Source organism: Heloderma suspectum, chromosome 7 (assembly GCF_057233095.1).
Source record: "Heloderma suspectum isolate Gila_16-S chromosome 7, 16-S_ref, whole genome shotgun sequence".
Taxonomy (NCBI): domain Eukaryota; kingdom Metazoa; phylum Chordata; class Lepidosauria; order Squamata; family Helodermatidae; genus Heloderma; species Heloderma suspectum.
Genome location: NC_139464.1, coordinates 40,508,272 through 40,520,289, shown reverse-complemented (window position 1 = coordinate 40,520,289; position 12,018 = coordinate 40,508,272). Strand labels below are relative to the sequence as shown.

The 12,018-nt window shown below is 43.6% G+C and overlaps 1 protein-coding gene across 4 annotated transcripts in view; it reads left to right on the top strand.

Moving 5' to 3' along the window:
* Positions 1-12,018, top strand: part of MYH9 (myosin heavy chain 9) — an 88,258-nt gene that overhangs the window by 28,036 nt on the left and 48,204 nt on the right. For all 4 annotated transcript variants that reach the window (XM_084809721.1, XM_084809722.1, XM_084809723.1 and 1 more), the window contains one exon: positions 8,168-8,324. In XM_084809721.1, coding sequence (XP_084665847.1) covers positions 8,168-8,324 — 157 coding nt within the window. The remainder of the gene's footprint in view (positions 1-8,167; positions 8,325-12,018) is intronic.

The following is a 12,018-nucleotide window of genomic DNA, read 5'->3' as shown; positions in this document are numbered from 1 at the left end:
AGCAAGTCTTCCCTGTATCCCTGCTAGCATATGGCCACTGCTGTTGTCCGGTTAAGGGAACTTCAGACTTGTCATAGATAGCTCACATGAACGTCTCCCTGAATTGTTACTGAGGAACAGTATTTTGCAGAGTCTGGGGTACTGTGTTCAGAAGGATGGTTTCTATCAGAAAGGTTTGCATAGTCATATGACTACTTAAAATTAAAAGTTGAATCTGGACCTTTGTGGTGCTGTGGCCGACATTCTAGCCACTTCTGCATTTTGCACAAGAATTTTTTATTTTCTCCTTACAATTTAGGATGCTATTAATTCTGTGCAGCTCTTATGGCTGGCCTATATCAATGCTACATACTCCACAGTGATGTGAGACATCATGTGAACTGTACATGTTAACTAGCCTATGGCCCTAGAAGAACCCTCATTAACCAGCTTCTCGAGAGTTTCATGGGGGAATGAAGTTCTCTTTCCAGGGAAGTGGCTACTGCTACACCCAAGAGTCCTGTGTGGATACTTGAGCCATTGTGTGGTGGTAGGATTGGAATTGCTTTGGTTCATACTGGCATACTCAATCTTGGGCCTTTCTTACAGCTGTGCATTGGACCTCATGTTTGCATGGGGGCCTATCTAGTTGGGACACATGATTTGTACCCTCCAACTTTGTGTGAATCAAATCACATGATTCAGGCTTATGTCCGTTAGCCTGTATAAATACAGACCCCTTTGCAAATGTGATGCCCAACATGACCTGCACAATTCTGAGTCGTCCCCTCCATCTGCCATGTGTTGGCTTAAACATCTGCTTAGGGTTAAGGTCAGATCCTGCTGGCAGATCAGGCAGGATTCTATTAAATATGACCACTTTCCAACTTCTATAAATTTAGCAGGCAGATGGCCCTTGCATAGATTTGCTGTTATAAACAGCTTGTCTTTATAGGGCATATAAAGGTGATGTATGACCATGACTGCACTAGACTGCTCATAGTGGGTAGAAGGGCAGAAACTGTGTTTATTGTCTTTGGACAGTTTGCTCTTCTATACCTCTTATGCTTGCCCATTTGATATATTGGAGCAACTACCTCCCAGTTGTCACTTATTCAATGATAGTTATCAAAGAAAAGGGACTGACTGCTTCAGTCTCTAGCTGGCATATATATGTAATTTTGTCAAATTGGCTTTCTCTATTAATATATAAAACTGCTTGGGAGAGGGTTGCAATCTTCTTGGTGGATCTAATTTTGGGTGTTAATTAGTTTGACAAAGGACAAATGGTTCAGGAATAGCCAAGGCTGCAGGAGGAGAAAAATCTGAATTTGTCTAGAATTACATATTCAAGATACTGATTGGATCAAAACAGATGTAATTGTTGGCTGGTATCTAATCTGTCTTCTGTGCAGCTGATTGTGACCCTTATATATGTAAAAGGGATCTTTTGCCAGGCTCCCAATTTATTTTCATTTGTTCTTATCCTCAAGAGTTGCAAATTTGATTTTTGTGAACTGCCCAGAGAGCTTCGGCAATGGGGCAGTATAGAAATAGAATGAATGAATGAATGAATGAATCTAGCATCCATTTAGCAAACATTTTGAAAACTTTGTCCCAGTTTCATCACATGGATCACCTGTAAGCCTTGGCCAGTGAAGGTTGTGTCTCACATGTGGCACTCTGCCTACACAGATGTAGGGGAGAAGCCCTGTGGGAGAAAATGACACTATTATTATTATTGTAATTACTATAAAATAATATTTCAATACCACCGAATAGCCAAAGCTCTCTAGGCAGTTTACAAAAGATTAAAACCTTAAAAATATAATATAAAAACCATTTACAGAAAATTTAAAATACTCAAGAAAAATCCCAGGATCTGTTAAAACCTTATGATATGCTGTCAGATGCCTGGGAATAGAGGAAAGTCTTGACCTGGCGCTAAAAGGATGACAGTGTTGGCATCAGTGAGACCTCATTGGAGAGGTGGTTCCATAATCTCCCTCTCCCTTGTTGCCATCCTCTGAAGCCACTTAGAGGAGGGCCTCAGATGAGTGTCGTAGTGTATGGGTAGGTAGGGATGTCAGAGAAATCTGCTGCGGATTCAAATGAGGCCAGATTCTTTGGAATCCAGCCTCCAGAATCCGCGGTGGAATGGCCCCACTTACCTCTGCTCCAGGAGGATTCCCCGTGGAACAGCACTCGGCTTTAGCCTTAACTGGACCCATCTGCCTCCACACAGATCTCCATGTTGCTTAAAAAAAATGGCGATTGGCAGGATGTGCCCAAAGACTTATTCGCAAAATAGAGCCATGAATCTTATGTATAAGTCTGTGGGCACATCCCGCCGATCGCCATTTTTTTAAAGCAACATGGCGATGGGTCCAGGTAAGCAGCCCTCAAGCCGGGTGGCTCTGTGGAATCCTCGCGGAGCGGAGCCGCTGTGGAGGATTCTGGGGGCGGGGAGGAACAATTTGCCTCCCCCCCCCCCCCCCGGGCGGATTCCCCACCGGAATGGACGGTGGGGAATCCGTACATCCCTATGGGTAGGTTCTTATTGGGGGAGGCGGTCCATCAAGTATTTCAGTTTTGAGCTGTGCAAGACTTTATAAGTCAAAACCAGCACTTCGGGCTTGGGAATGTATAGGCAGCAAGTGCAAATGGGCCAGAATTGGTGTTATATGTTCAGACCTACTGGTCCCTGCAATCAGTCTGGCTGCTGTGTTTTGCACAAGCTGCAGCCTCTAAGCTGTCTTCAGGGGTAGCCCTATTACTGTAATTGGAGGTTATCAGAGCCTGGACTGTTGAGGCCAGGTTATCCCTGACCAGATAGGGGTGTAGCTGGGCCATCACCCAAAGCTGGTAGAAAGCACTCCATGCCCCTGAGGCCACTTGAGTCTCCAATGGCAAAGATGACTCCAGGAGGACCTCCAGGCTATGAACCTGCTCCTTTAGGCAGAGTGCAACCCAATCTAGAACAAGTTAAACACCCTCCATCCAGTCAGAAGAGCCATCCACTAAGAGCATCTCGGTCTTGTCTGGATTGAGTCTCAGTTTATTAGCCCTCATCCCGTCCATTGCACATCCACAGCTTCACCTGAAGAAGGTAAAAAGGAGAAATAGAGCTGCGTGTCATCAGCATACTGATGACAGCATGCTCCAAAACGCTTGATGACCTCACTCAATGGTTTCATGTAGATGTTGAATAGCATGGGGGACAGAACCAACCCTGCAGAACCCCACACTGGAGAATCGACAGACCAAGCAATATACCTTAATATCCACCTTCTGGAGTTGACCAAGTAGGAGCGAAGCCACTGCAATGCAGCACCTCCCACTTCCAACTAAGACAATCACCCCAGAAGGATACTGTGGTTGATGATATTAAAAGCTGCCAAGAGATCACATGTCTATTTTTATTGTATGTAAAGTATGTGTAGGTTGCCAACTTGTACATGCAATAAAATTGGCACATGCAGTCTTTCATATTGACTGTTATCACAGATCATATGTGCTATGGCCCTAAGCCATATAAGGTACAATTAAGGCTGTTTATATGTAGTCTAAAATTCACTTTGAGGTTATACTTGCCAGTGTTTCCACTTCTAGAGCAGTGAAGAGTCCTGGCCTGATCCATTTGTCAGTTCCATCATTTGATGATTTTGTGTGTGTTGGTCTGAGGAATGTGTGGTATAAACAAGAACTACCTACAACTTAAATGCTTTTAAAAGAAACTCTTAATACTCAACTAGCCTGCAGATTTGTATGCAGTATCCTAGCTTTAATTGGTTTTAGGAAAGTTGACTCAAATGAGCCATTCTCTAATTCTCAGCTCATTAGGGTCTGTGTTAATCTTTATTTGGTGATGGTTAAAGAGCGGAAACCTAACCCTTGAGATTTAAGATGTATTTATAGTTTGAGTTGTTGTGGCCACTGGCCCATAGGAGTGCAATATATTCGTGTTAGGATACTACCCCAAATATAATACTTCTGATAACGGTGCTCTCCCATGAACGACCTGCTTTATGTTTCATCTTATATGTGTTACCTGCAGTCTTATAGACTCTGGGATTGTTCCAAATGAATGAGTATTCAGAAGTAGTCATAAGATAGCTCTCCAAATTGGTTGAAGAAAGATGCACACTTCCACAATGACATGTGGTTTTGCTGCTTGCCACTGTAATGTGGGAATCACCCCTATGAGTGTTTACAGTCATAGAATAGTAGGATTGGAAGGGGCCTATAAGACCATCGAGTCCACCCCCTGTGGGTAAACAGTCTTTACCTGTTTTTCTTTTTTGTTCTCTCTCTGACCCAGTTTGTTCGGCACAACTGTCCGTGGGTTGTTTAAACCATGGGTAGTCATGATCGGGCGCAAGTGAGCCGACTCCCCAGCATTTTAACGCAACCCATGGGTAGTTGTGTCGTGCAAACCAGGTGTCTGTCTCTCTCACATGCACGCGCCTTTAATCTTGCTGCCTTTAAGAAGCTTCTCAAAAACCATCTTTCTCCTTGCATTTCCTGATAATTTAGTTAAGCAAGAATTTTAATGTACCACTTCCCCATTGATCCAACCACTTTGGCTATCAAGTTTACATTGCATTTAAGCTTGGTTTTTCTCATGTCCTATCTCATATGTTAAAACCTTTCTGACAATATTTTTTTCTTCTGTACAGCATCTAACATAAATATCTTGGTACAGCAACCTCTTCTTATACATTAAAGCCTTGGCTTGTCTCTTCCATTTACCATGATCACTTGCTGTGATAGTATTGAGGTTAACCTCTGACACACACAGATGTATGTGGAATATGCAATTTCCTAGGGCCAGAGTGCTTTTTACTTTATGCTTTTACCAAGCTAAATTTCATATTTAAAAAAGGGCAGGGGGAATCTGCCATGATGTTTTTATGCAACAGCCTTAGTGCGACCTGAAAACTTGTTGGCACCTAACAGAAGCTAATCCTGTTTTGCCTGCAAGCGTCCTTCAAGGGTCCATCTTTAGGCTACTACAACTGCACAGTTTGTAGCTTTAACATATTGCCAGCATGTTCTCTCTCTCTTTGCCCCCATCCCCACATTTTTGCTTAACATCCCCATGATGAACAGTTCTGAAGAACTTGAAAGCTTGCCCACTATTGTGACATTTTGGTTGGTCTTTGAAAATATTGCCTTACTCTAGACTCCTCCCTGTGGACTAACATACCTCTCAAATAACTTACAGAAAAAGTAGGGATTCTCAGCAAAACTGTGCAACTGGAACACTGAAGTACAGTGTCCTTAATGATGGTGTGTTGAGGTAACAATCCTAGAAGAACCACCTCTGAGCTCTTACTGTATAGCACCCCCCTTGAGAAAGTGATTAGGGCTGGAATCCTATGTGCTTTAATGTATGTAAGGCCCATTCAGATCAGTGGCACTTCTCCAGTGCATTTGTTCAGGAATGTAGCAGTTGTTTGGGAGAGATTGCTAGTGGGGTTTGTTCTGCCCAGAGTTTATAAAGTTATTACTCTTCTGCTGGATTATTTTCAAAGTTTGTGGCTTGAACTGCTCTTAATGTGCCCTTCTTTAACACCTTTGGCGTACCAATTCCAGCTGGAACCTTTGATTTTCACACTTAAGAAACCTTTGAAATGGTTAGACAAAACAAGAGGCAGCAAAATTGCACAACTCCTCCTTTCATAACAGAGTAATTGCTTCAGTGAGTACACTAAGTGTGCTTTCCAAACAGAAATGGAAAGCTCTGCTGTCCTCTGCCTACTTTTCACAAAATGCTGTACACCACTGTTAACACTAGGCTTACATTTGTTCCTTGCCTGGGAAGATGGAACTTGCTGTGCATGTGTTAAGGAGCTGTGGCTGCTGACATCTTAGGCTATGCGTGCAGTTGTTACCTTACTGGCCCATTTGTACCCAAGAAGGAAACTAGAGCTAATCTAAAATGGTGGTTGCTCACAATCTCTGCTATTACATCACTAGCATTCACGAATACAGGTTGGAGTCTGCCCCCGTATTTGCTATCCCAGCTGCGGCTGGAAGAGTCAGCATAGAACAGGGGTGCAAAACCTCTGGCCAACGAGCCAAGTCCAGCCCACCTGGGTTCCCAATCAGGCCTTCCTTTTCCAGATAGCCACACCCCCTTACCCTGGCCCCATTGCCTTTCCCCCAGCCACCAATTTTTCAGTTTCCTGGCTTTAGTGAAGGTCCCTCACCCCCCATTCTACAAGGTTGAAATGCCTCTCTGAAAAGTTTAGCTTAGCTACTGGCAGTAAGAGCTTTAAGCTAAAATATGCAGGTATTTTTGGCCCTGTCCCTTTTGCCTTCAGCCCTGCTCACCACTGGAATGTGCACACCCCCACCCCTAACAGCTTCTTCAAAATGGAATTTGGCCCTCAGTCTGGAAGAGGTTCAACATCCCTGGCACAGAGGTTGATAATCTGTTATTTCATCTTGCCTGGACCATGACTGTAGGTGGTAGGGGCAGGTTGCCAGAATGGAGAGGTAGGCTACCATCACTTCGGGCATTATCTGCAGACAGGGGTCAACCAATACACTTCTCAGCAGCGTATCTTAATCTGGTATGCACAAAATGAGCTGAGCTGAGGCTCATCTCTGATCTCTCACTGGACTTGGAAGCACAGAGAAGTCTTGCTTCTTCCAAGGTCTTCAAAGCACTTCTGAAGCCACCCAGTGTATGAGATATGTCCCCACCCCTTCCCTGAGTTGGAAAGTGCAGGATTGATAGAGACCACAAATTTTGGCTAGCTACTAAGGCCAGCAGAAACTTTTGCTTCTGTGACCTTGGGGAAAATAGGTATGCACCCAGAATGTAATTTTAACTCTTCCTTACAGCATAACTTAAAAGTTCTTCCCTACTTACAGTCTTGGGGATCCTTTGTAGAGCGCCACTGCAAACTTGATAGCTTGCATTGTTCAATCAATTCCCCAATATTGCTTTGGATATTATAGGAAATGGTTGGCATTTTTTTCCACAGCTTTCTAACACTGGGCTAATTATAATTAGTACTGAAACAATGCTGTGCTTAGCGTGTTACAGTTGTACACAGGCAGTAGTTGTATACTCCTGTATTTTCTGTATTTCCACCCTGAATGCTAAGAGGCTATCTTGAACTCCAAGGTGTGGAATCTATGGCCACTCAGATGTTGTTGGACTGCAACTCCCATCAGCTCCCACTAGCATGGCCAAAGGTCAGGGATTATGGGAGTTGCAGCCCAAGAAAACCTAGAGGGCCAAAGGTTCCCAACCCCTACATTAGAGTGAGCACATGCATGCATGTGCCATAAACAGAAGGAATACCAAATTAGTAAAGTCTGTCCTGTCCATGCGCTAACTGTGCCAAGATTTTTAAAAAAATCAGTTCTGTGGCTTATAAGGTAGTGTGCACACTTGCACATATTTGCAGCACTGGCTTTTTGTGTAAATACTTCAGTGGTAACCAGTGAATGCTGGAACTTCTGATTGTTTTGATTTTTAGATCTTCTACAGTCATTTTTTCCAACCACCTTCCTCTGATAGCTGTGAAGGCTGCAAAGGATCTTGAAAGTGTGTGGGCAATAAGTGTGTGGGCAATCTTGATAGAGCTGTGGGCTTAAGCAGGCCTTTAGGTGATTGGGAACAGAGCTTCACCCCTCCCCCATCCTGTAGCTAACAGAATAAATTATGCAAAATAAACATGTGAAGATTTGCATGCTAACTTAAAGGCCATAGCACTGATCTAAAAAATCTTGGTGCACCGTTCATATAACCTAGGCATAGAGCTATATTGCTAACATATGTGGTTCTATTGTGTACAGATCCATGCTAGCACAGAGCTAGTGCATGTTGGAAGATACTTATTGCCTAATGGTGCTTTATTTCCTGAAGTGTCATATGGCACTCTCTTTTGTGTGCTGTAGAGCTGGAAACATTGACCATTGGGAATTTATAGTGAAGACCAAAGCAAAGTAAAATGCATGTTTCCGTCATCAAAGATGAATGGCAGATGTGATTGTCAGTTTAAATCTCTGGTAATGGAAGGCAATTATAATAGTCTAAATGAATGTTCAAGATAAATCTTCTGGGGTATTCCTGGTTAGCACTTGTGTGGCAGGCGGGTGGAGGTACTTGCTGCCAGACTGCAAAATCATGCATTCTTATGAATTCTTCATGAAATCCATTTTGCAGACCTATTCAGGCCTCTTCTGTGTTGTTATAAATCCCTACAAGAACTTGCCTATCTACTCAGAAGAGATTGTGGATATGTACAAGGGCAAAAAGAGACATGAGATGCCCCCTCACATCTATGCGATTACAGACACAGCCTACAGGAGTATGATGCAAGGTAGGTATACTTAAAACAATTTTTTTAAAATTATAGGGATTTTTTTTAAAGTCTGGTCATGTCAGTTGCTGTGGCTAGTTGATTAGGCTAATCTTGTAGAGTTGCGACTACTGCTTTTGAAAAGTCAGTCAATATGCACAGATAGCAAGGTTTCGTACTGGGGCAGAGGTCTGCTGTAATGTAACTTCTGATTCCAGTCAATCTCCTGGTCTCTGGAAAGCAGCTTTCTTCTTTTGCTTTGAGTTCTGTTTAATCCGTGGGGGAGGCTTGATGCAGCAGCCAGTGGTATGGGAGGAATCTGTATTGAGCGTAGAAGATGAAAGGCAGGCTCTGCAAGAACCAGAGGCATTCAGGATTAGTTGTTGTGCCCTAGACTCCATTCAGATCCTAACAGGCAGGAAATCTTTCATGGTTTTGAGCACTTAAAAAACAACAACAACCATGGCAAGCCAATGACTCTGACCCATTCTCAGCATGGGGTGCACTTATTTCTCTGAGCTGACCAAGCAGAAAGACTTGCGTGTTAATTGGTTAGATTCCAGCATTTGGTTTCAGGCACCCTAATTGGCAGCCTCTGAAGTAGGGGCTGGCACTGCTTGGTTTAAACTAATACCAAAACTGCTTAACCTTTTTGTAATGCATTCCAGCTGGGTTACTGCCTTTTTCAGGAACTGGCAATTCTTTTGGCAGCCTGTATAATTCTTCTGTAATGAAGGAACTCCCTGCCCCAAGCCAGATGAACTGGCATGGGGAGGGGCATAAAAATCTTGTGCAGCATTGCTATGCTCTTTGTCTGGCTGTGTCTGAACCCTGACTTTGCTAGGACCTCCAGTGTTAACGTAACTTGCTGTGTATGGTGCACTAACTTTTTCTGAGGGTAGAATACTTAGGCATCAAGGCTTACTCTGTATATTTGCATGTGCACATATGAAAGAGAATGAGGAAACAGGCAGTCACTAATTTTTAAGAGATCCAGTATGTAAATATACGAGTATCGTATGTGCAGCCTTAAATAAATCCAGTAAACTTCTTGGAACCTGAATATGTACTACAGTATTCCTCAAATCATATAGGCTGAACTGGCAATAAATAGAAGCAGCAAAAGGTCTTGTCTTTTACCCGTTGGGGTGATATGATGTGCATATACGTGGAGGATTCTGTCATGTTGGGGTGTGGTGGGTAGAGACCTCTATGATCTTCAGGTCTCTTTATAGCCCTATGATTCAAGAATTTGGAAAAACTGAAGACTTTTTTCTGCCCATATCTGTTAAACCTTAATCTCCTGTGTGTGAAACATGATGTTTACATATTTCAGAAGTTGGGGCCAGGAATGTACTATTGGTTAGTCAAGTCTAGCCTGGCCTGCTTGGAGTAGCATTCCATATCCCCTTGAATCAGAGTTGTTTATGCTGAGCTTTTGTTCTGAACTTTGATTCACAAGGGAGTTTTTCTTAATGGGTCTTCATTTTATAACAGGCTGTTGGGATCAATGACCTTCATATAAGCTCGGCAGCATTTTTCTTCATAGCAGGCTGGTTTGCACAATCTTAAGCTTAAGCTGCAACATGTGTAGCATGACTGGAATAATCATTGCCTGGGTGCGGCATGTCGTGTCTTCTGAACCTGGGTGGCATGGCTTGTTGGAGGGTTAAACAACCCTTAAATAACCCAACAACAGCTCATGCGTAATTTGAGGGTTTTTTAATCCTCCAGCAAGCCATTCCGCCTGGGTTTGGAGAACACAACAAGCCGTGGCTGGGTGGTGATTATTCAAATCATGCCCAGCATGTGCCACAGCTTAAACAAACCACGATGGCTTGTTTAAGCCATGGTTATTGTGGGAACCAGTTCAATTATTCTCCTTGGTTGCTTTTAGTGTGACTGTGGCAGCTTCTCAACAATGATGACTAGGGCAAGTTGCCAGCATACTGGAGATTATTCTACATAGTTTTTTCCCTTTAAAAATTACATTTTGTACAGGTCTTTTATTCTAACTTAGTGTGAATCCTGTGTGGCATGATGTCCAAGCCTGACAAAGCTGATACTTTAGCTTCCCATATAATGGCTGGAAACACCGCCTCCATTTGCTGCAAACCATCCTGTTGTGACCCAACTTGCAGCCCCCTCAGATGCACATAGTAGTCTAGCAGGGAAGGATTAGGCACATCCTTGCCACTTCTCAACTTCCCAAGGTAAACACGGGCACAAATCGTTTTCATCCTTGGACATCCCTACAGGACTTGATGTCCAATGGCCAATTCATTGGGAGTGGTCAGTCCAAGTCACTTCCAGCCAAATGGCATATAACATGGCACAAAGCCCATTTTGAATTGCCCCTTCCTGGTCCCTCTCTATCCACCTTAACTTCAATGCAAGATGCAGTGAGCAATGTGAAAAGGAACCCTGATATAGGTCTGCTTGCTCTCCTAGCTTACTCAGTATGGATTTTAGGCAGATCAGGATTTCTGGTATAGGATTTATTTTCCTGTTTTAATGTGTATCCTCACTACTTTCCCCTGTCCTATTTTTTGTTGTTGTTCAGTCTTTAAGTCATGTCCGACTCTTCATGACCCCATGGACCATAGCACGCCAGGCCTTCCTGTTCTGCGTCTCTCCCGGAGCATGCTCAAGTCCATATTCATTGCATCAGTGGTGCTATCTAGCCATTTCATCCTCTGCCATCCCCTTCTCCTTTTGCCTTCAGTCTCTCCCAGCATCAGGGTCTTTTCCAGAGAGTTTTCTCTTCGCATTAGGTGACCAAAATATTTGAGCTTCAGCTTCAGTATCTGTCCTTCCAATGAGCACTCAGGGTTGATTTCCTTTAGGACTGACTGATTTGACCTCCTTGCAGTCCAGGGGACTCGTAAGAGTCTTCTCCAGCACCACAGTTCGAAAGCATCAATTCTTCAGCGCTCAGCCTTCCTTATAGTCCAGCTCTCACAGCCATACGTTACTACTGGGAAAACCATAGCTTTGATTATGCGGACCTTTGTCGGCAAGGTGATGTCTCTGCTTCTTACTATGTTGTCTGGGTTTGCCATAGCTTTCCTCCCAAGGAGCAAGCGTCTTTTAATTTCATGGCTACAGTCACCGTCTGCAGTGATCTTGGAGCCCAAAAAAATAACATCTGTCACTGCTTCCATTTCTTCCCATTTAGCCTTGTGATACGTTCCATGGGGTTTTCTTGGCAAGAATACTGGAGTGGGTTGCCATTTCCTTCTCCAGTGGACCACATTTTGTCAGAACTCTCCGCCATGACCTGTCCGTCTTGGGTGGCCCTGCACGGCATAGCTTATGGCTTCACTGAGTTACGCAAGCCCCTTCACCACAACAAGGCAGTGATCCATGAAGGGGCCCTATTTTTACCTTTACTTTAATAAACTTACTTGATTGGATTATTGTGCTGGATTACTTTCCCCATTTGCACCTTCAAGGTTTGGGTGTTTCCTCTCCCCCCACACTGCCTAGACCATTTCAGGTTATACTTACTGAGTGTCTGTGTAATGCAGGCCAGTAGCACTCAATTGTAGCATAGTCTGGGCTGTTAACTATTTACAGCATTCATCCATTGGTCATCTAAATCTTTTGTCTGCTCCTCGGTCTGGCTTATATTGTCTTTATCTTCAGTGGCAACATGGGCCCCTTTTTCTTGATACTTAAGAACTGTACCTGGAGAGTGTGTGTGGGATTCACA